Source organism: Notechis scutatus, chromosome 3, assembly GCF_049901735.1.
Source record: "Notechis scutatus isolate UNSWTSFEM ecotype Mainland chromosome 3, rNotScu1.2, whole genome shotgun sequence".
Taxonomy (NCBI): domain Eukaryota; kingdom Metazoa; phylum Chordata; class Lepidosauria; order Squamata; family Elapidae; genus Notechis; species Notechis scutatus.
This window is the reverse complement of record NC_142011.1, coordinates 189,012,461-189,036,488: the sequence shown is the minus strand read 5'-3', so window position 1 is coordinate 189,036,488 and position 24,028 is coordinate 189,012,461. Positions and strand designations below refer to the sequence as shown.

General features: G+C 34.1%; 1 protein-coding gene across 1 annotated transcript in view; it reads right to left on the bottom strand.

Moving 5' to 3' along the window:
- The window catches only part of EMC2 (ER membrane protein complex subunit 2), a 35,635-nt gene extending 13,256 nt beyond the window's left edge, over positions 1-22,379 (bottom strand). Inside the window, exons 1-5 of the mRNA XM_026689804.2 lie at positions 22,327-22,379; positions 14,898-15,011; positions 12,640-12,704; positions 9,812-9,897; positions 7,961-8,018 (exon numbers count right to left, since the gene is read on the bottom strand). Of these exons, the coding sequence (XP_026545589.1) occupies positions 7,961-8,018; positions 9,812-9,897; positions 12,640-12,704; positions 14,898-15,011; positions 22,327-22,366 (363 nt within the window). The 5' untranslated portion in view covers positions 22,367-22,379. The remainder of the gene's footprint in view (positions 1-7,960; positions 8,019-9,811; positions 9,898-12,639; positions 12,705-14,897; positions 15,012-22,326) is intronic.
- Between the last annotated feature and the right edge of the window lie 1,649 nt (positions 22,380-24,028).

Genomic DNA, 24,028 nt, shown 5'->3' with positions numbered 1-24,028 from the left:
GTATAACAACTCTAAGAACATTTCAACTGTTATCTCAGCTACTTAAATTCTAAATTGTCTGGCAGCTGTTCCATTGAATTAACAGCTTCATAACAAGTAAACAAAAGGCATGCCCTAGCAATCTGGGGCACATGTCATTGCTGATTCTCTATCCCTACCCTACACCCCCTTTTAAAACAAACTTCATCTGCAGCAGCTAAGAAGACAGTTCACTGCCATGAGAAAGGTTCTTTCTTTTTACCTCTGAATGCTCTTCCTTCAAAAATACACAAGTAGGGTCTTCTCAAATGATTTGGAATTAAGACTTTCTAGTCACTCCTGCTATATTTGTAAACCATACTATTCCCACACAACAGAAGCCATTCAGACTCCTAAGCTTCCTACCAGTGGAAATATTATATGCTTTTCCAGCATGCGCATATAAACTGATCTTTATCTTGCACTACTAAAGACATTTGATCACATCAGAAGACGATGGAGTTGGTGAAGTATGTGCGATATCTTGTTCTAAGATCGCCTGCATTAAACAGGGCATGAAATTCCTTGTGCTACAGGTAGCCAAACAACTTTCTTCAGTTGCAGACTTTAAAGTTCTCCCGAGTAGTGTAATCTTAAAAGAAAGCAATAATCTGGCAAATTTTACAACCACGACTATTTTATGTGAAATTGGAATTTTAAACTGACATCCCATTGCACTCTGGCCAATTTCTATCCAATCTTTTCTCCCATATACTGATTCACTGTCAGCTCAAAAAAAAATCTAGAACCATAAGAGAAACACACTTATAAATCCTATGTTTTTCAAATATATGGCATCATTCTTTCAGCAAGCCTATAGAAGTCCCTACTTCCCAAATCCCAACAGATACGGTATAAAAATTGATTAGGTCCCAAACTATTACTAAAATATACATACTTCCTAGTTGAAGAAGCACTGGTATAAACAAGAATTTGCAACTTTAACCCATCAAGTCAATCCATTCACTGCAATATGTTCTATTTATCAAAATTGCTTTGGATAATGAGATGGGAAGAATATACAGTACATTTAATAATAAAAATAAATTTTTACTGGCAGGAAATTTTTCAAGCCAAGTGAATACAGTATTGCACTGACTACATAGAAATAGACTTCAGAGACACTTGTGGAGTTAAACCTACAAATGTTCTTTTGGTCCCACTGCACAATTCTTCCATACTTGCCATATTAAACGCAAGGCAAGGAATACATTAGAGAAATCAGAGAAAGATTTATCTGTCTTCAGCCAGCAATCAAGATGGTATAGGGATTAAGACGCTGACTTAGAAACTGGGAGACTGTGAGTTCTAGACTCACATTAGGCATGAAAACCAGCCTGTTATGTCAAGGCAGTCAAAAGTCTCTTATCCCAACCCACCTCACATGGTTATTGTTATAAGGAGTATTAGCTACATTTTTCACCTTGAGTTGCTTTTAAAAATAAAGTTGGGATACTCATAAATAAATATACCTATTTTGGGTCTGTATATTGGTAGGCGTGGACATTATTCTAGAATGTATTTGAATAAGTATTTGCAATTCTCCCTCAGCCCTTCTGGACTCACACCATGTGCTCTCCTACCCACTTTCCCCAACCCTTTCTGTACTTCCCTCATAACTTCCTTTATCTATGTAATACTTTCAGGCATCCTTCCTGACCTCCCTCATCCTTCCACACCCTTCCTGACTATCCCCACACACCCTCCAACTGTCCTGTGCACCCTGTGCTTCTTGTGGGCCCTTTGCACCCTCCCATTACATAGCAGTCCCTTAGCTGCTGGCCAGCCTGGGATTTGCAATTTCATCTGGCTTGCCTATACCTTCCAGTTTTGTGAAAGCACCAAAAGGCTTTCTGAAAATTACACATCCTGTCCATTGTCCAAATAGGTAGTCTTTGACTTATGACCATTTGTTTAACGATGGTTTGGAGTTACGGTTGCACTAAAGTGTGACTTATGACTTGACCTTGAAGTTACAACCATTGTGCCACCCTTGATCACATGAACGCAATTTGGGTGCTTGACAACCACCTCTCATTTACAACAGTTGCACCGTTCTTCAGTCATGTGCTTGCAATTTGCAACCTCCCCAGCCAGACTTCAATAAGCAATGGGGAGAACTGACTTTGCTTAACAACCATGTGATTCACGTAAGTATCATGTGACAACCATAGTTTAAAAAGATCATAAAACTGTTTTGGTTGTGTGATGATTTGCTTAATGACCGTATTGTTCAGCCATAAAAATTCCAGTCAAATTGTGGCTGTAAGTCCAGAATTACATGTAGTATATTTAAGATGATGGGACAAAAACTCACAATGTCACAACACTGGCATTTATGACAAATGCAATTATCATACATTCTCACTCACTTTCCCATGAGATGATTTACTTTCATACCCCAAATATATCTGCTTCCTTCCACAAATACAGAAATGTTTTTGGAGAATGCTCTAAAAGCAGTAAAGTTCCAGAATGGAAACCTATCAGACCCATCAGAAGTTGGAGAGAGAGATTAATTCCTACCCAAGGATTCCTTAGTTGAAGCTAATAGACTGTAACAAAACTTGGCCTTACCTAAATTATATTGCTCAGAACTGTTTTTCAACTCTCATCAAGAAAGTGCTTAAATAGCCAATGGGTTAGGACTTTCATTTTTAGTATTAATATAGAAAATCTTATTTTAACACATCTTTTGAAACATTTAAATATTTGTTCCTATTCTAATTTCATAACTGCAATACAACAATGACTGACTTTGAGATGTACTTTTCCATTATATAAGGTAAAGTTTACAACCCTCTGTACTCTAATGGAAAAAACTGCAGGGTAGTAAAATTGTTTTTTATTCTTATGCAGCCCCTATCTTTCCTGTCTCAAACTGTCAGCTCCTGCAATGCGTGATCTTTACATGACTTATGTGAACGAAAGCTGATGTATCACTTGCCAAATAACAGAAAATGTTTAATATATCTAAGCAACTCCATGTGTCAGCACACCATAAGAGACTGCTTTAAGCTCAGGTTAGTGCCAAGACAAACTCAAGAATAGTTTCAGTTTAAAACCATGAAGCATTTCTTTTCCTACAGCAGCCATATGTGCACATGGAAATAATTAACAGGTAGATGACATATAAACAACTCCAATACCTGACAATTTATCAAAACTTTTTACTTAACCTTCATTCTTCAGCAAACAAAATCAAAGTACCCATACTTGACTAACTAAAAGGCATTTGCTCAATAGTCAAGTTTAATACATTTAAGTGAGAGAAGGTACTCAAGACTAATATTTACAATATTATAGTCATATAATAAAAGTAATAGTATAATTTTCATACTAATGATCTGGCAATTTTAAGATGCTTTGCTACAATGTTCTGAATTGGAAATAAGGGAAACTGGATTCCTGCACAACAAAAACATTAATAGCATCAATATTGTAATTTTGAAAATGTCTTCCAGTTAATTTAATCTCTCATTATTTCATCAGGTTTAACATTAAATCAAAATATAGTTTATATATTCCGGTGGCACTTCCGTCGAAGACTGACCAAAGACCGCGATCATGCGCTACTTCGATTCTTGCTTATCCTGTTGGAGGAGCCCAATGGGACCGGAACCATCTCATACCCACCTCGGAAGGGTGGGGGAAGAGGGGGAGACTGCCAGCCGGGTTGAGGGAGCCACATCTCCCCTCCCTGGCTAGGTATACTCCCCTTGAAGACAGGAAGTAGTGGCAGTCTTAATGGCTACCCTGAAGATGGGAAGCTTCTGGGACTTAAGTGCGTGCTGGAGCAGTGAAGTGGTGAGCGGTATGTAACCAGACAAAGGATTTTGGATTCTTTTTTGACAACCCCGAGAAACAGAAGGAAAGAGCCCTCCTTTAAGAGTGTGGTAGCAGCGAATGGAAAATAAGAGGAAATTATAAGGTAAATAAAAAATTGGAACATAAAATAAATTTGGAATAGGATATAGAAATTGGCATTAATTAGGCATTGGACAGAATGCTGGACTTGCCTGGAACTGACTATATTTAAAAAAGCTAATGGATGAAAATTAGCGGAATACAATTCAAAATACAAAAAAGAACTTTGAAAAGTGGAAAACAATGTAGAGCACCACATAATGGTTAAAGGTACTTTTTCTCTTATGATTTCATGGAAAATTACTGGTCTTACAAATGTGTGAATGAGAAATGAAATGAAATGAAATACAAGACTATATTACAACAATAACCCTGGAAGCACAAAAAAGGGGGGGGTTGCAGCAAAAGACAAGCAAAGATAATATCTTGGGACTGTTTGGTGTTTATTGTGACAAGGAAACAGAAGGATTAGTAAAAGGAATTGAGATAAACAGATATTTTTGGCAAGGATTAAAATAAAAGATTTTGACTTTTAATAAAATAGAGAATAACTCAGCTAAATAAAATGGAAGAAGCATGCAAAGAATTCAAATCGGAACTGCAAACTGTGAGAGGAATGTTAAAAGAAAGATTGGAACTATTGGACATATTGGCAGAAAAATTAATGGCGATGCAGTTCACAGAAGAACAAAGAAAGTTCAAAAAGGAAGAGTCAAAGGAAGAGGAAAGCAGCCTAGAAGAGCACAAAGGACATTGCAAAAGGACATGAAAGGAATTAAAATTAAGACATTGATGATAGATGTAATAAATAAAAGGGAAAATATTCCCAAGATCAAACAAAAGGAGAAGCTGTATAAGAAGAAATTACAAAAGAGAGAACAGGAAAGGGTGGGGTGGGGAATAAGTGATTGGCAGATGAAAATAAAAACAATACTAAAGGAAAAAAAGAGGAGTTAAGAGGAAAGACCAGAAAAACTTAGAAAAGGGAAAGCTGGTTAAAATTACAAGAAACTATCAGGCCAAGGGATTTAGAGATAAGGGTTAAAGATAATATAAAAGGGAGATACCACATGGAAATGTATTTTAGTATTATTATTTTTTTTTTAGAAATATAGAATGGGGAAATTTGAAGTTTAAAACTTATTGAGAATTACCTTAAGATTATTATATAATTATATATGAGAAAAATGATGATAGAGTAAGAGAAATCAAGATGGTTTGACTGTTATTAAATCTATCTATCTATCTATCTATTTATCTATCTATCTAAATGTAACTGATTATTCAAATGATATTAGAAAAACAAAGAATATGGTAAATTAGAAAAAATATGCTATTATGACCAAAAAGTGTGGAGTGAAAATTAAATATAATTTTATAGGTTAAACTTGATTAAATGAAAACAAAAAGGAAACTTAATTTTCTCTTTTATTTCTTTCTTTTTTATTGTATACGTATTATATTAGACATGAAATAGAAAATGTAATTGATTATATAAAGGATATGAGAAAACAGAATATGGTAAACCAGAAAGGATTATATTGTAAAGTGAAGTATTTGCAATGAGATTATTATTTTATGGTTAAAAATGAGGGGAATGAAAATTCAATAAAATCTCATAAGTAAACTTTGGCTAAGTGGAAACAAAGAGAAAATATGAAATGGTTATATGAATATCTCTGGAATAAATATAAGATTTATTGTAGATTAGGGGATATACCATGTGGATCCTGGGCATTTTAGTTTTATTTTTATTCTTTTTTGTTTGTTTATTATATATCGGCTTTGAGAAAGTTAATGAAGATAACAATGTAAAATAAAATAGGTGGTAAGCTGGTAATGGAAATAATAGGGGATAAAGAGTGGAAAATATATGTGAGGACGAAAATGTTTTTGATATTGAATTAATGAATTGAAATATGAAGTGGGAACTTATTCAAAGATCGGTGGAATAGATAATGATTTGATATGAAATTAGATAAGTTGGAAATGTAACTATGACTATGTATGAATGTTGTAACCTGGAACCATGTTGCTCACTTGAAGAGATGTGTAAAAAATAAAATAAAAATAAAAAATATATAGTTTATGCAACTTCAGTGTTTCCAACTGAATATTTCTTGTTTCATATTAATTTTAAAATCAGTTGTTTCAAAGCAACTGAAGTTATATACACTTTTTAATAAATTATCTGATCAGTTTATTCTTGTATCTGCTATTTATCTAAAAGGAAAAACAAATTAATACTTTTGATTCTCACTATTTTCAAGTTGATTTTTTGAAAATATGATTACAAAAATATTGCAGAATAATCCCTTATTTTCAGTTCTCAGAATTACTTGTGTATCATTCTTAGTAAAGCTTTTTGAATCAAATATTTAAAAAAAACACCACACTAATCATTTTTCTTGCATGAAAAGAAAATAATAAGCATCAGCATATTAAAATGAAATGGGCACATGTATATCTTAGGTAAGACTTCCAAAGATGTGAGGTCTGATTTCTTCTACATATTAATATTCCCTTACTGTCAGACCAACAAGCAGGAATTCCACACTGAATGTACACTTGGACAGATTAATACTGCTGTAAATTATTCTTTACATAATCTCATGTTAAAACTGTTTCAGGTCTTGAAAACCACAACCAAAAATGTAGGCTGCTCTCTGAACTGATGTAACATGACACAAAACCTTAGCCTCTCCCACTGTTCCTGCAATTACATTACATACTGAGTGAAATTTATGAACAGTTCTTAAATTTGGCCCATAAAAAAATACACTGCAGTACACTATGGTGGTATTGTGGGAAGGCTGACTTTTCTTCAGTTGGACAACAGAGACATCAAAGTTGTTAACACAATTCCTGAAGTCCCTTGCTGTTCTTTTAAAAGTGCTGAAGCAACTCCAACTTGCTAACTTGATTCTTCAGAAGAAGAATAACTTGAAAATGGACGCATGCTTTCATTAGATGAATGATTTTCCCAACCCAAAAGAATTCAGCCAATATTACATTTCTTATTTGTTTTTGTCTATAACAATCCTGGTTCCAGAAATTTTATTTATTATTTGATCATTGACCAATAAAAATACATTCAACAGAAGAAACAAAACAATCCCCTCACAATAATAATTATCAGCAACCATTTGCAGACAAAGTTTATGCATAATGCAGCAGAATTTTGCTACTTTTAGAGAAATAAAGTTTATTGTGGTTGTTTAATGGATAATGCAAACAAAAATTATGAGAATTCCCTGGAAATTTAAATCCAAAAGGAATGATCAACTGATGACAAATATCCCTGGAAAGCTGACAATAGAGAAGGCCATGGTTTCTATGGCACCTGTGTTCCATAGCAGTATCAGGTTTCATTTGTGTTTTCCTATATTACCCTTCCAGGACAATTATGGAAAAAGCATTAAATCAAACTAAAGATAAATTTCTCCTGATTTGGAGAATTGATATAAATATCAGGATAATTTAGACACTAAATTTTGGTGTCAAAATCTGTTTAGAACATCCAATCTTCCATGATCAGCAGTAGACATGTGGGTGAGCTGCAATATTAAATATATGTTGATATTTGCAGACCAATTTCCCAGTCAATATTAATATACTGCAAGGAAAAGGGACTATGTGGGTGTGACCTTGGCCTCCACTACTGCCAATTCTCTTCAATTAATTCACTGGAGCCAGGATTTTTGAGATTTTAACCTTCACCATATGTGCAGCATTTATGATTTTAAATTGTCAGTATAAAATAAATAAATATTCAAACTTGCTGGTATTTTTCTCTCACAACTATTTAAAATTATGGTCTGACTTTTACCAATGTCATTAAAATTTCAAAATATACCAAGCTATTATGCTGAAATCTATAGTATTTATCAGCATTCAAACATACCTATGTTCTATTACAACACAGGAAGAAGCATCAGCTCCTCATCAAAGACATTTATTAAATCTGGTGATTTTTTTATGTTGGAATTTTAACTCAAAGTATTGACTAGAAGCAAAGTGTTACAATATAAAGACAAAGAAAAAAAGGCAATGCTTATTTTTCTATTTAACTTACAGTGTTTGTTGAGTCCTCTTGTAAAATCCTGTCATATAACTGTATTGCATCATCATAGCTGCAAATATGAACAGAAAACACCTTCAGGTAAATTTAACAGTGTTCTAACATCTCTATATACTAAAAGCCATTCATCCTAACCCAGTAAGATGTGCAAACCTGCTGGAAAATAACATCTGGATACGCACATAAATATGTATAATGTTGTTCATCTGATGTCACTGAAGTAGCTGGATTGTGTTTTGGCACATTTGAAGCCACTGTCCTCAGCATTTAAGTACAATTTTAACCGGACTTAACATGTGTGGGCAGACTTTTTATCTTGATTAATGAATTGTTGTAACTTGCCTTTTAGTAAAAAGTTGATATATCTTATTGCATTACAGATAGTCCTCAACTTAAGACCACAATTGAATCCAAAATTTACGTTGCTAACTGAGAAATTTGTTGAGTTTTGCCCCATTTTAAAAATGTCCTTGCCACATTTGTTAAGTAAATCACTGCAGATGTTAAATTAGTAACATGATTGTTAAGTGACTCTGGTTTCGCTATTGATTTTCCAGGTCAGGAGGATGCAAAAGTGAACACATGACCTAGGGCATTGCAACCATCATAAATGTGAGTCAGGCAGAAAGAGCACTGTGAAAATATGTAGACCCCTCACATCCTGGACATAAACTGCTTCAACTTCTTCCCACAAAATGACGCTATGGGCAGGGGTGTCAAACTCACAGCGTCATATGACATATTGGGACTTTTTTCCCCTTCGTTAAACCGGGCGTGGGCATGGGCCGCGCATGACACATCCGGCCTGTGGGCCAGGAGCTTGACAGCGCTGCTATAGGGCATTGTACACTCAAACAACTAGACACAAGGACAATGATTTCCCCAAGCCATCCCTCTGCTGAACATCTAATTCCCACAACACTGTGAAAAACTACCAAGTAGGGCTGTATTACTATTATCCTCATCTTTCCTATTATCTATCTCCTTATCTTCTTATGACTATAACTTTGTTGGTTGTATCTTATGATTTATATTAATTGTTTTATTTAGTGTTCTAGTATAATTTATATTGATTGCTTATTTAGTATCCTATGACTATCACTGAGTGTTTATCTTATGATTTATGATTAATGTATTTTATTATTATAAATCATGATTTATCATTTGTTGCTTGTGTGTGCACTGAAAGCTTATGCACTGGAGACAAATTCCTTGTGTGTCCAATCACAATTGGCCAATAAAGAATTCTAATTCTAAAGATCACATGATCACTATGATGGTCAGAAATGTAATATTATCCCACTTCATTCTTTTCACCAGAAATGTTAAATAAATTTAATATTTAATAGGCTCACATCTCGTCAATTTATATTCAAAAAGTTTCCTTAAATAATTAGAAACAGAATATGAATGAGACCACTGTTCCATTTGTTTCAGATTTGAAAGATGTCAGAAAAAGAATTAAGATGTTCCTTCAGAACTAGTAGTATTTATTTTTCTTTAATGAAACTAATTGTGAACATTCCAGTTTATATAGTTAATTATGAGTTGAGCACAGAACTCTTGAACAAAGTGTTCTATAATACAGGACAATGTCAAACAAAATGGACCATGCTACTGTCACTAAAAGATTGTTAAATTTAAGAGGTTGCATAATCTTAATTTTTAATATATATTTCTATTACATTTTCCAATATGTTTCCATTCTAATTCATCTTTATTTATAATTTTCCTACTTTACTCTCAACTACATCATGTCTTCCTTCATAGCTTTTATATTTATATATATTCTGGGAGCCGTCTTTTAAAACTGCATCTGGAAAATATTCTTTAGAATTCAGTTACCTCTCCATGGCTTCAAATTTCATACCAGTTAACCGTTTAACTCTATGGCTCCCAGGGAATTGCCGTCTTAGTTCTTGAAGGCAATACTATAAATTCAAAACATGAAGAAAAATGAGTAGGTAAGGAACATAATTTTCCAAGGTTTGAGTGATGTTTATTTGAATGGAGTAATTAAGAGATTCATCTGGCAATCACCCATCCCAGCACAACCAAAATATCAAATTAACACTTCAGCAATATCTGAAAGAAGCCAATATATAGATAGATCCAAGACGACAAACATATTCAAAACAGAGTTTTAAAAAAACCTAAAGAACATATAACTAATTAACAAGATCAGTTTTTCTTTCCTTTTCAAACCTACCATGCAACTTGTACTGCTAGCAGAATTCAATAATGGGGAAGTGCATGCAAAAAGCTCTTTGTGCACAATTTTACATAAAAATACATTATATTTAATTTGGATTTACTGTAATAACTATATTATTTAAAATAAAAACAACTATTATTTCCCCTAAATCAGCAACAGCTATTAAATGCAAATCTAATATACCCTGTTAGACAGAAACAAATTCCAAATTCAAGTACTACTATATTACCGTGCAAATGCTGATTATTTTAAGATGCAGTTGTCTGAACCATTCCTGAAAAAGACACTGATGCCAAGCATACTTAAGTCATAATGTATATCTTGGAGGGGGAGAAGAGAAACAATATTTGGTTCCGATTTTTATCTAGTTTAAATTACTGCCTGCAATGATTATGGATTGGACAGGGCTAAATGTGGTAAAGTTCAGTCAATATACAGAGGTTCTCAATAATGAACAAGTGGTGTTGAAAAATTAAGGTTTGCACTTTGGGGATACTATTATACCTGGCCTTGTGCCCAGTGGTTTGGCCTAATATAATCAGAGATCATTTAGCATGATTTTATTCCTTGTTTCTAATTATATAAAGTTTGCTTTGAACTTTGGAAATCTAGTTTATACAGCTGTTTTATTTTAACTAATTGGGGGTTTCAGAGAAAAATACTATTTTAATTACAAGCCATTCTGAATTCATCTTACAAATACATACATATAATTGCTGTCCTAGTTTATTTAAAAAAACTTTGAAAGAATTATCACAAGGCCAATAAAATGTGATTAAGTAAATGAAACAATGAGCAGTGTGTATAATCTTCCTTACTTTCACTATATAAATTAGGCTTAATTTCTCTAAATACATTGATAGGTTTATTTTAAAGACATTAAGCTTCACTTAAATGACAATATAAGTACTATGATGGAACCAACTATTGAGAGAAACAACACAGCCTCACTCAGTTCTTCAATCAGAGGTTTCATTGTACCTCTTATTAAAACATCAGGTATTTTAAAATATAATTTCTAAATCACAATAATTAGAAGATAATTATTAACATAATAGAAGGGTGGACAGTAAAGGTAATAAACTTAGCAAACATGGTGAGACTGTTTCAATCAAAGACAAGAATTTATCTAGCTTCATTTCTACTTGAAACAGCATCTGGACTTCTTATTCAAAACTGGAAAAATGAAACTTTAACTTCAGATGTTGAAAATAATAATAATTTTGTAATTATAGAAATGGATTGAAATGTTGCAAAATGTAAAAGATTGAGGTTGCATTTTTTATTTTATTGCACTGAAAAACATCAGAAGTCACCACTTTTTTTCTTTAGTTTCTCTTTTTCTCTTAGTTTTCTACCTTTTGTTTTTTCTGTATTTTTATTTTATAATGAAACAATAAAAAAAATGTAACATTTAATGCAGTGCCCAAGACCAAGCTCACATAAATACATAAAATGAGTCTACTATTAAGCTATTCAAAATTATGGACTGAAAACACTGTGCATGTTTAATCTAAACCTGCTCTTTCATCTCAAGAAACATATTAATTAATATTATAGCACTTTTTTTTTTACCAGAAAAATATTTCCATGAGCTCAAGCAACATTTCTATAGCAGTAAAACAAGAAAATGTACATGAAAAATATATCCTCTAGAGAAAAGAGACTAAACTTTAAAAAAGGCTCAATATATCCACTGAAGGTCAAAAACTGTTATCAAAAACAAATACGACTACATCATATGGGAGTGCCAACATAGGGAGAGTAGAACAAGCCATCATCTTGATGCATTTTAAAACAAAACCTGAAGAAGCAATGTCCATAATGTTGAAAAAAAGAATAGCTTTGTAGGGACATACTATTAACCTATGTTTAAGCTATTGAACTAATATGTTTAGAGCACTGAGAGATCCCATCGATTTTTAAAACATGCAATCTTGGAAAGTCCAAAAAAATAGAATGCATTTTCTTGTAATAAATATATTCTACTTTAAATTCTAAATATTTCAATATAAAGTCCTTCATCAAAAATGGATGCCTGGTAAAATGTCAAAATGGTATCTTAAAAATTGAAAAGTTCATAGTTTTTAATCACTTCTTTTTCTCAGTGCAGCTTCTTATTTGATATAATATGAATCACAGGATTCCTTCTTCCCGTGGGAGTTTCAGGAAGCCATAGTGAATACATTCAAAACTCTTGCTTCTGGACACCTGAGAAATATGTCCTTGCACAGACACTTTCCAAATCAGTCATGTGAGTCTCAAAAAAGACATGGATGTTTCAAAGATTTAAAAGGGAAACTAGTGTATTTCACAAGATTTACATAGCTCTAAAAGCAGACTGCAGAAATATATTGCACTAATGGACTGCAGAAGAAAATAAGGAGAATGCCTACCTATTGTGTTAAAAAAGATTAGATTTACTGGAATTGCATAAGAAGTCTGTTGGAACACTTACCGATGCCAAGTCATCTCGGCTGCAATCCAATGCGGCGATCATCACTTGCTCATATATTATCCAAACTAGATAATGCAAAATATCATGAAACATAGATTTCCCTCCCCACAAACCTGTAAATCAGTTCATAGCAAATTGTAGGAAATGTTGCCTTTTATAACATCAGTATATTTAATCTTACAGAAACCCACCACACTAATGCTAAACCTGAATATTTAGACAAATTGTGTGTTTAACCACACTTGCCCAAATAAATAAAGTATCATAAATACATATAAAATATAAGTATTTGCTAAACATGTTTTAACTTCATTGCTCATATATTTTTATACACTGGTTCATCTTAAAAGCTGAATTAGAAAAACAACATGGAATATCAAATCTACTACGGAATGATTCAGAGGTTACCAGCTTTAAAAAGTGGTTTTGGCAAATATTAGTTTTCAGAAAAAATCTTTGCTGATATAGGTGCACTGTTCTCCTTTTGTTTTCCTTTAATTAATGTTTTTGTAAAATTCCTATGTTGCTATATTTATTGAATTCAAAAATTCATCGAAGAAGTTCCAAGGAGAAATCTTATTCTAAAGAATTTAAAAATGCTATCAGTCACATAATTATACATCCTTAGCTACAGAGTTAATGAAAATCCACATTAATATTGCATTTCTTCTTTTTTATATATTTACTATTCAGATTAACCCCTTGACTAAAAATAACCCAATCTGATCAACTCAACTCCTTTCAACTCCTATGCAAACTCAGGGTGTTCAGCTTCCATTAAGAAAAAAATGATCATAGGCAAGTGTGTAGATATCTGCAATAGCTTTTATGTTTGTCTTATGTAAAACCTGAAAGGATTCTGAGATGAATTTCTTAAAGAAAATAAAAATGCCTTCTGAGTATTAAAATATAAACTATATGGAGAGTAAAATACATGATAGCAGGAAATGGCAGTTCATTTACTGCAGTCTTCTGGAACAATGACATATACTACAAATGAATTGGAACAAAATATTGTTGTTTGTAATCAAAGTTATGTTGTGTTATCTAAATTCATGAATGTTTTTAAACTGTTACTATAAATTCATAAAGTAATTCACCAAAAAAGGTCAATGAATATATTCAATTGTTCCAATAAAGCAATCACTCTTTCCAACATAATTTACTTTGGTTCAAAATAGAAATCAGTTCCACACAAGTTTACTATTCACTTATTCTTCTGAAAGAAAAGCAGTTTTCACTAGTCATGGTTACTTCTGGCAATATCCTAGAGAGTAAAAGTTTTTTGGTTTAGCATTTAATAAATCTGTTTCAGAAAAACTGTATTTTGTTGAATTTAAGTGTTACTAAGATCAAAACTTCCTAAAATGAAATAAAGAATATTCTAGTTCAGATCTTTGAGACCTCTGCCAAAAATAAACTGTTCACACTGTATGAATTAGGTTAAGAGTTATAAAAATGAAGATAAAATAAACTAATTAAAATCAAATCTTTTTTTACTCCCTTCCTGCCTACAGAGCAATCTTGATCACTCCTGTACATTCAGATACTTTACCTGCACAGCATACATTGCTCCTGTAAAACTTTTTCTTCAACGATTCCCTTCTGATATAAAATAGGGAATGCCAAGCTTCTTTCTGAGAAGAATTTGTATTATGAACCTATGAGTCCTCTCTTCCCAAATGATACTGCATCTAATGAAAATCCAGACATGCCCTACACTCTCCTGCCCAACTGTATTATAAAAGCAACCTTCTTACTGATTTCACATCACTGACTTCGCTTTAATTTTTCAGGAATAAACTTCCCTATTTCAATCCCTAAACATTTGACTAGTTGAAATTTGTTTAAAGTTTTCTGAGAACAGTCTCTCTATGAATAGAAAGTAACTTAATCTGTTGTAGCTATAAGCTCCCTAGCCACACGCTATACTTGTAAAAATCAAAAGTCTAGGAATACTGGTCATTTTAAGCTTGCAAAGTTTATGGACATACTGCCATCAGCATGGCACCAAAAAGTTAACTAAAATCGATGGCATGATGGAGAAATCAATTGTATACTAATTGTGACCGACCCAAATTGGATCCTGTATACTAATTATTTTATCTGATATTTTAATATAAATACATATGACTGGCTTTGTTGGCCTTTATTACAAAATATGCAATTTTAACTATATACTAATACAATCTAGAATGTGACATATAGCACATCAGAAGGGCTATCTAATAAAGAAAAGTAAAACAGTTTTGACCTACTGTCATCACCAAGCTTAGCTGCATATTCATTAATTAACTCTTCTCCAACTTCAACTATTTGCTCACTGTTCCGATAGTTCTCTTCCCTCCATTTTCTCATTTTGTCTCGCATCTCTGAAAGAAACAAAATGACAATTAAAATAGAATAACAATATTATTCAATATTTCTAATCATATCCAATTTAAACAAATAATCCTTGCTGAGCTCATGGCTATTATATGAATACATGTGTATGACTGTCTTTCTCGTATTACCCTCACACAATCTTTCAACAAAATTTAAAATTGGAAACTTACTGCTGTAGTTCAGCATACTTCTACTTTTGGGGAATCACTAAACCTATTACAGAGTATAAAACTCCAAACTGATTTTGAAATACTATCCTCTTGGTGACAAAAATACATAGTAGTACAAAAACATCTCACAGAACTGAAACTGAAAATTTCTAAATATTATCTTACTGTTTAGAAACAATCTGATTGGTATTTTAAGACTATTGTTCTTTGAACTCTCCAAGGAATATTTGTTGCAATTTATAATTATTCTGGGAACCATTTCTTACTGCAAATGTAAAATGAGCTTATTCTGAATGCCAAACAGTTTTATTTTAAAATGACCATATCCAATTATAGATAAAAGATAATACTGTCACACATCCCATTTACAACTTCCTCTAAGAATTCTCATTTTCAGCAGTCTTTAAAGCATACATTATTAAATGGTTAACTGATATAATTTTCTTATTTTAATAAACTTATTAAAATGTAATACTAACTCATGCAGATATATTTCTTACTATTTCCTAAATCAAAACAGAAGTATAGGAGAAAAATATTACTATTAAAATTAATGCAGAAACATATATATGTACACTTTCCATTTTTAAAATATTATTTTTTCTTAGTAAAGTATCAACTAATGCATGAGAAACAGTAACAGGACTTCTTTCTATGATTCACTTATTTTTTGAAAGTATTAAGTTTATCATAGATGTGGCTATAACAAAAGTAAATGTCAAGAATAATATCACAGATGTCAAATATGCCACTAAGTAATATAAAACTTTAAAGCTTAAAAACATATTAGATCATGAAATCTTTCCACAAGTTTTTAAAATCACAGCACACTGCAGTCCTCTGAAGATTTGTTTTCAGCTTAACAATTTTTATATGGTTAAAAAAATCAGTATTTACCAAATAAAACATTAAGTATTCATGAGTTTGCTTTATTATTGGTGCTGATATTAATAAATGCAAAAGGCTTGCAGAATACTTTTACCAGATATTTAATATGAAACACATACCTCTGAATTAGTTGGCTTTTCTTTTATTACAAGATGTGCAAATTTAACAAAACTGTCAATTTTAGATTCAATAAACCTCTTTCTACAATATGTTCCTATTCCACCCCTTCCTCCCCCACATAAAAAAAAATCTCAGTATCTTGGAAGCATACTGCATTCTATTCTATAAGTCAACAAAACCACTGTATATTATGTTTCATGTGCCTGAGTAAAGCTAAATGGTTCCTGACTCAAGACGATCCCTGGAAATGAAAAAATGGATATAAACAACTTGAGTGAATATTGTATCTACTACTGAGACTAAGAGATTAAAACATTAAAATCTGTGTTTTTACTGTGACTTTACTTCACCACTAGTAGAACATCTATGTAAAAAAAATGATTCTATGTCAGAGTACACTATAGGATTTAAAATACTGAAAAAGTTTTTGTCATCTGATAATTATTTTTTTAAAGAACACAAGTAACTACACTCTTCAAAGAACATTATTCTCAGCAGCATGACAAATATTGCAGCCTAAGATAAGTTAAAGTACCAAGTTTTAAGATATATAGAGAAGGAGAGGAAGAAATGTTTTCCACTGTAGATGGCTCTCTATTACCAAATTAGATGCAATGTTCATTATTGTTTTGAGCCTTTCAAAATTATTGAAAATATTAAAAATTACCTTTAAAAGGAAGATTACAAGATAATAAACTTCATCAATTCATATAGCTAATTACATTTATACAAAAAAATTATCAGGATAAAAGTTAAGTTTTTTCACAGCTAGAATTAGTTTAATAAATTTAATTCTCTCAAAAATGTAAACAAGGACAGCTATAGCACCTGACTGTAAAAATTACACCTATTGATGTATCTCTCAAATTTGTAATAACCTGATGGAACAAACAGACCATGGCGGTTTGATTTATGATTATGGCCATTGTAAAACAATTATAAAATCAAGACAGGGCATATGGTGACCCACTTAATATCCACAATTGCTTACAACTAAAATTCTCAGCTCAATTGTGGTTGTGAGTCCAGGACCACCTGTATAGTTTTCTATACATATTTTTTCTGAGTATTTTTTAGTTATGTTTTTGTATTCATTGTATATTTAAATAAGCTTTTAAAAAGAAAGATTATACTCTGAGCTTTATTCTAACACTTCCACTATGGTTCACTTGTTATTCAGCAATACACAATAAACATTCACGTTAGATAGCAACCAACCACCAAATTCAAGGTCATAATTTTATCTTCCTTACACAATTTCTCATTTACATCTATATTTAGATTATACCTCTATTTTAAATGTATGAAGTATGAACACTGAAGCAAAAATGTAAAATTCCAGAAAAATGAAGGCTAAGGAAAGCTAAATATTCTTTATACCCAGCTACGCATGCATACTGGATACTCCCTTAAGGGTGATTGAAAAGGGTGGATATTGTCATTATAAAAATTGCATTTATGTAAATTTAATTTATGAAAAGCGCCTCCTTTTCTCTTCAGACTTCCTGCAGCACTTGGAAAGGTCCTAATCCTAAAAACAATATATGTGTTTGAAAATTACTTTCCCTTTCTCCTGATCTTAAAGATTGGGATAATCTAAAGCAACGGTATCAACCTCACGGTCCATGGGCCAGATGCATCATGACCACCCCTGGCTTAGCGAAGGAGAAAAAAAATCACAATACGTCATGTGATGCCACGTGTTTGACACCCCTGATCTAAAGTTTCTTATTTTTTTTTTATTTAGAAGTATAATGTATGAGTGTTTAAGTTTAAGAGTTGTTTAAGACTTGTCCTTTATATAATAGGATTCACTTCAGGTAGTAGTTTGAACCAGGATCTAGTTCATCAGAAAAATCTGCAGTCTTTGGATGTTCCCCCTACCTTCAAATTTTAAAATAACATGACATTCTACTCTTATGTCCTCATTCATGAATTGAAATTAGTCACAACATAATCCAGAAGCAAGGGTGGTTTTGGTTTCTCCCAGTTAACTCAGTTGGATTAACACATTATGCTCTGCTATATTGTGTTCTAATTAAAGCTTAAGTCACATCAGCTGGATTCAGACATGTTAAATAAATATAGTCAAATGAGCTACATTATTTCAGCATTCCTTATTATTCTGTAACTCTGTATTATTATTCCCAATATTACAGATCTGATTCATACATCAAATCATATGGTATATAAATCCACCCACTTTCATTGTAAAACATGGTGTATGATTTGGCATGATATATGAACTTAGCAAATTGTTAATTTTAAGGCATCCAAACCGTTCAAGGCTGAGAAGGACAAGATTTCCTAAGATTATTTGAAGTGACGTATAAACTAGCCCTTACACAATAACACACAACAATCAAATGAAATCACTCTCACTCCCCCTCGCTTATGTGTATTCATTAATCCATGCCGTTCATTACTCTCATGACATTTTATTGTGTAAATATATGAATGAAAAATATTATTAGATTAATATTAAGCAGTGTCAGTCATAGTAAGTCCAAAAATGTCTCTATTTCTGAATACGCTTGATATAATTCTTACTAAATATAGCACTAAGTTTGAAAATGGTCAATCCTATCCAAAGCATTTTGTTGTTGGAATGCGAGGAGTGGTAAATATAGTAATTTTATAATGTAATAAACCTTAATTTAATGGAGTTGAGATACAAAATATAAAACCTACCTACACCCTATATCCTTCTGCACATGCATAAAATCTTATCTGGGAAGATAAGATTATGGGAAAAATATGCTTGCCTAAAATCCTGTTTGAATTTAATGCTTAAACTGCTTCCCCTATTTTCCGTTAAACTGTGTCCTATAAACTCTGATCTCCCCCTAAATTTAAGCAAAAGTGGATAGGTGAAGGAAGGATTATCCTCTATACACAAGATAGGTTCAAACATATGTTATAAATATGGGAAATCTGTATGGAAATAACATTCTAATAAAGTTCAAGGACCATATAAGTTGGTGCTCTGTTTATCTATACATAATTGTTGGTTAATTTATCTTAATAGCAAAGATAGCCTTTCCTATCTTCTATGTTTTTATGGTTTTTGATGTATAATTATATGTAAGCAGTAATAAATAATACCTGTAGGAAATGACCAGGCTGAGCCCAAGGAAGGGGACCAATGCATCATCAGTCTTTCATCCTTTCATGCCCACAAGAGATGTAAGTCTAGTCTACCTTGAATTTCATTATCTCTTATCTACTGCCTATTTGCTTTGACTGTTAGTAGTTCAGATTTTTGTAGACAGCATGAGCTTGCAATAAACCTTTATACTGATTTTGAATTTTCCTGAGCTTCACAATACCTATACTTGTGCATGCACACACATGTATATGTGCACACACACACACATTTTCCCCCTGTTCAATTGTGTCTGATTCTTGGAGACTGCTTGGATAAGTCCCTAAGATTTTTTTTGGCAAACTTCTTCAGAAATGATTTATCTTTACCTCCTTCCTGGGGCTAAGAGAAAGTGACTAGCCTAAAATAACTCACCTGGCTTTTATGACTAAGGCGGGGCTAGAAACAGTCTCCTGGTTTCTAGCCTGATGCCTTAACCATTATATCAACTAGGTCTAATATATACAAATATATAACTATAGGAATATATATTATACAAATCATAAAAGATATAGAAATCTTAAAATAATATTTACACATCACTAACTCAGATGAATGGATCTGACAAATATTCAAATTTGCTTTATTACTTGAAGAAAACATGGTAAGAAATTGAATAAGCGGAATAGAATATACCTCAAGCAGACCTGACAAGAAACACAACCACATGAGCTAATTTTACATTATTGTAAGGCTACATTAACACAATCTTGCAAGTCTGAAAATACAAATCTCACACTGTCTCTTTTTACCTCCTGATACAAGAACAGATTATTACTATTATTATCTTTCTTTGCAGATTATTCAGACGCAGGCTCCCACTGCTTACTCTCAGGGCAGCATCTCATCTCTTCCTTTCATCCTTCAAGGTTATTCCCACATACCATTACAAATATAAAGTAGAAGAATCTTGTTAATTTGTGATCAGCTCAAAGTTATTAGCTCATATCAAATTTGTTTTATCCTGTCTGCATTATTTTTATATATAACCCAAGACAGTGAACATGCCTAATATTTCTTCCTCTTTCTCTTTTCCTCACAACAGCAAACCTGTGAAAAAAGTGAGGTTAAGAGAGACAGTGACTGGCCCAAAGTCACCCACCCAACTTTCATTCCAAAGGCAGGATTAGAACCCAGTCTCCTGGTTTCTAACCTGACAGACCAATCTGGTTCAATATAATGAAATTTAACTTAATAATTACAGTTAAAACATCTATCTACTGCACCTATTTTTATTAATTATCCCAGAACAAACTCTCATAATTCATGATCCTAAGCCAAAGCAAGCCCAAAATTACAATAAAAAGACAAAATAAATACACTAAATAGCAATAAGCACTTAGACTTTGTAAACAGCTTAGAGAGGGCTGTAAAGCGGTATGAGTCAGCATATTCCCCCCAACAATTTGGGTCCTCATTTTACCCACTTCGGAAGAATGGAAGGCTGAGTCAACCTTGAGCCTAAAGCTACAATGTCACATATTTTTAGAGGATAAACATGGTTTATCGTAAATAGACAAAAGTATTTTCCTATCAATGTCTTCCACTGTCTCGCAGGACACAGTTATGCAAATTGCATTTAATCATTTTCATTTAATTGACCTCAAAGAGCTGTTGCGAAGATAACAGGTGCTACCATGGACTCTTTGGAGAAATATGAAAGTCAACCGTTTCTTTAGGAAGTGCTGCGGCATTTCCATTATGAGTAGTGTAGAATTGTTTTACAGAGAATAGGAACTGAAACTATTTTTTTCACTTAGAGGCTAAGTAGCTTAGAATCAATACATCTATAATAAATAAATTCACTTATTAACTCTCCTGAATTCAGAAGTACCAAAACATCAACCCATCTCAAGTCTGCAGGCCTATGCTCAGTTCTGTATATACCCAGACTACTGAATAAATAAAAATCAGTATTGTTTGTATCCCAAAGCATAAGATTCAAGGCCTAAGTCTGAATATTATTTGAATAACCTGCCTACATTCATACTTCACAAAGTAGTTGTTCTGAAAACTTGACAAGTGAAAGGATATCAACATTTCCATCATTTCAAATTTTCATGAGCTTCAGTATGCATATCAATATATAAAGAAGAAAAACGACAGGCAGACCCTATCCTCTTTAGCATTCATTCCCTGCACTTTAGTTTTACACACTCAAGATAACACTTTATTATCTTATTACTGCTTATGCTATCACTGAAAGCAGACAGACTCTGTTAAAAAAAAAATCCACTACATATTATAAGGGACGATGGATCATGGAACAGACTTTTGATTATGTACTACATTTTTACAATTAACTTTGATTCGTAAAAGGCTTGGTTTACACTTCATACTAAGCAACAGTGTAGTTTGAACCAATGTGCCAAGCCAAGCAGGTGTCTGTCACTCAAGGAACCACGAAAAACTTGACAAAAGCTTTCTAGAAGGCGACAGCTTTGAAAAGAAACCTGGAGGGTGAGAAAAATACTTCACCTTTACACTACAAGTTCCTCAGTATGTAATTTCTTCCCCTTGGATCTGAATTCGTGGGATGGAAGTCGCCAAGGGTCTCCGGAGAGGATCAAATCAGGGATTATTTTATAACCTAACTTCCCAGTGGATTAGACTCCTCCACCACCATCCTTTCTCCTCTAAACAGAACTGTGAAGGGTTTTATATATACCTTTGGACAAACTACGCAAATGACAAGATGCGTTGGTAATTACGGGGTTAATTACTCCGGATTATGCGTAAGTTATCTTTGAGAATTGCACATAGGAAAAGCTTCCCAGCGCACTATTTTTTTTCTCCCTCGAGAGGAGCAAAGCGACGGAGACGCTTTCGGGGATTCCTTGCGGCGACTACAAGCCTCCCCCTCAGTCGCACCTCCGGAGCTGCGAACAACTCCCTCACGCAACCAAAGACACGCCGGAAGCATCCCAGCCCTTAAGTCTGTTGCTCTCCCCCGCCTCCGCTCCACAGCTGCCGGTTTACCTTCCCAAGTCACGTCGTACATCTCCGAGACTTTCGCCATCTTGCCCGCCTCCCCCTCCCTTCGCCGAACGACCGGCTCACGTGATCCCGCTAGAGCCCCGCCCACAGACTTCCAGCCCGTGCCGGCAGCTAGAGAACGCGATCTGATTGGCTGGGAGCGCGGAGGGCGGGAAAGAAGGAGGTTAGGCGTTGTTGCGAAACGGCACGGAGGAGTCGCTCGCTCCGGTCGAGCAGAGGCGGAGGCGGTTCGCTTGTGTTGCTACCTATCAGTGGGTCTCGGTATAGCCGGGCTCCGCTGGGAGGTGTTGGGTCGGAAGCAGCAACGACGACTCATCTTCCTTCAAGAAAGGGGCGTGTTGGGGTTGCTCACCTGCTTGGGTTCGCATTGCATCTGTGGGAAGCCCTGACCCCCCCCCCCGCCTCCAGAAGAATGAAATATTTTGGGGAGTAGTGAAAAGGCAGTATAGAATATTTCCTCTAAAGGAGAAATGGGCGTGGGGAGGAACCTTAAGGGAGGCAAAAGCCAGCCCCAGTTTCCCTGCCCCAAGCAGAAATTGAGGAGGCCAGCGTATAGAAATGCTAGAAAGACTGGGTCAGGCAGAAACATAAGTGAAGCAATGAGCCACACAATCAAGCCTAAGGTTGACAAAACCAGCTCAAACACCTAGGATTTGCATTTCCCCATTTGTTCTTTCTCCAGAGCAAGCTGTGACTTCTGTGTGACTCCATAGGAATCCAAAAGGTATTGTCGGAAGAATTCTCCTGGGTTCAATTCCAAGCGGGGGGAAAAAGACACTGGAAACATGGAGGCTGTTTGGAAAGATGGTTTAATGGTGCACAGGACCACATGGCTTGGGGCTCCAAAGTGGAAAGGAAGTCACGTGCTTCAAGTTGTTGGGTGAAGGGAAAGAAGGGAAAAAAGGGCAGAGATGCTGAGAGTTCCTTGGTTTTATGCCCTCTGTTGGGATTTGAATTTGAGCTGGTATTCTGATTGGTTGTCAGACTCCCATGGAGCCATGCAGGGGCAACTCTGTAGGCTGTCCTGAGTTCCAGGCTTGGTTGAGCCTTGCTGGATGATGCTGATGTAATGAAAGGGCTTTGGGCAATTCCTATTATAGCTCTACCTGGAGTAGATCTTTGTTATGTAAAATAGACTGGCCCAGGCCAGAATAATGGTCCATTAGCAAAGGTGGGGGGCTGAGTTTCTGCCTCTGAGTTGAGTTTCTGCTTCTCTAGGGGAAATATTCTGCCTTTTTAATATTTCCTAGGATATTTCATTTTCCTAGGAGAGAGGTGGGTGCTAACTTCCTACAGTATAACCCCCCACACTCTAAACTCCATTTTGTCAGTTGTCCCAGAATCGCATGTGGTTGGTGGTTCTGCTTCATCAATAAAGGGAATCTTTCTTTCCAATCATCCAACCTCCATTTTATTTCCAATGCCTTTCTCCCGGCTTGGACGTGGACCTGGGATATTCATTCCAATACATCCCAACCAATTCATTTCCAATCCTCAGAAGTTAGATTTGCACAATACTCTCCTCATTTCTTTCCAGGTCCATTAATCTTTTGGTGATGAGCATCCCATGTCTCTGTGCCTGCCCGAATGGGTTGTTGGGGGGTGGGGAGCTGTGTTGGTATAGAGCAGTATGTTTATCAATCTGAGCCACTTTAAGTTGGGTGGATTTCAATTCCCAGAATTC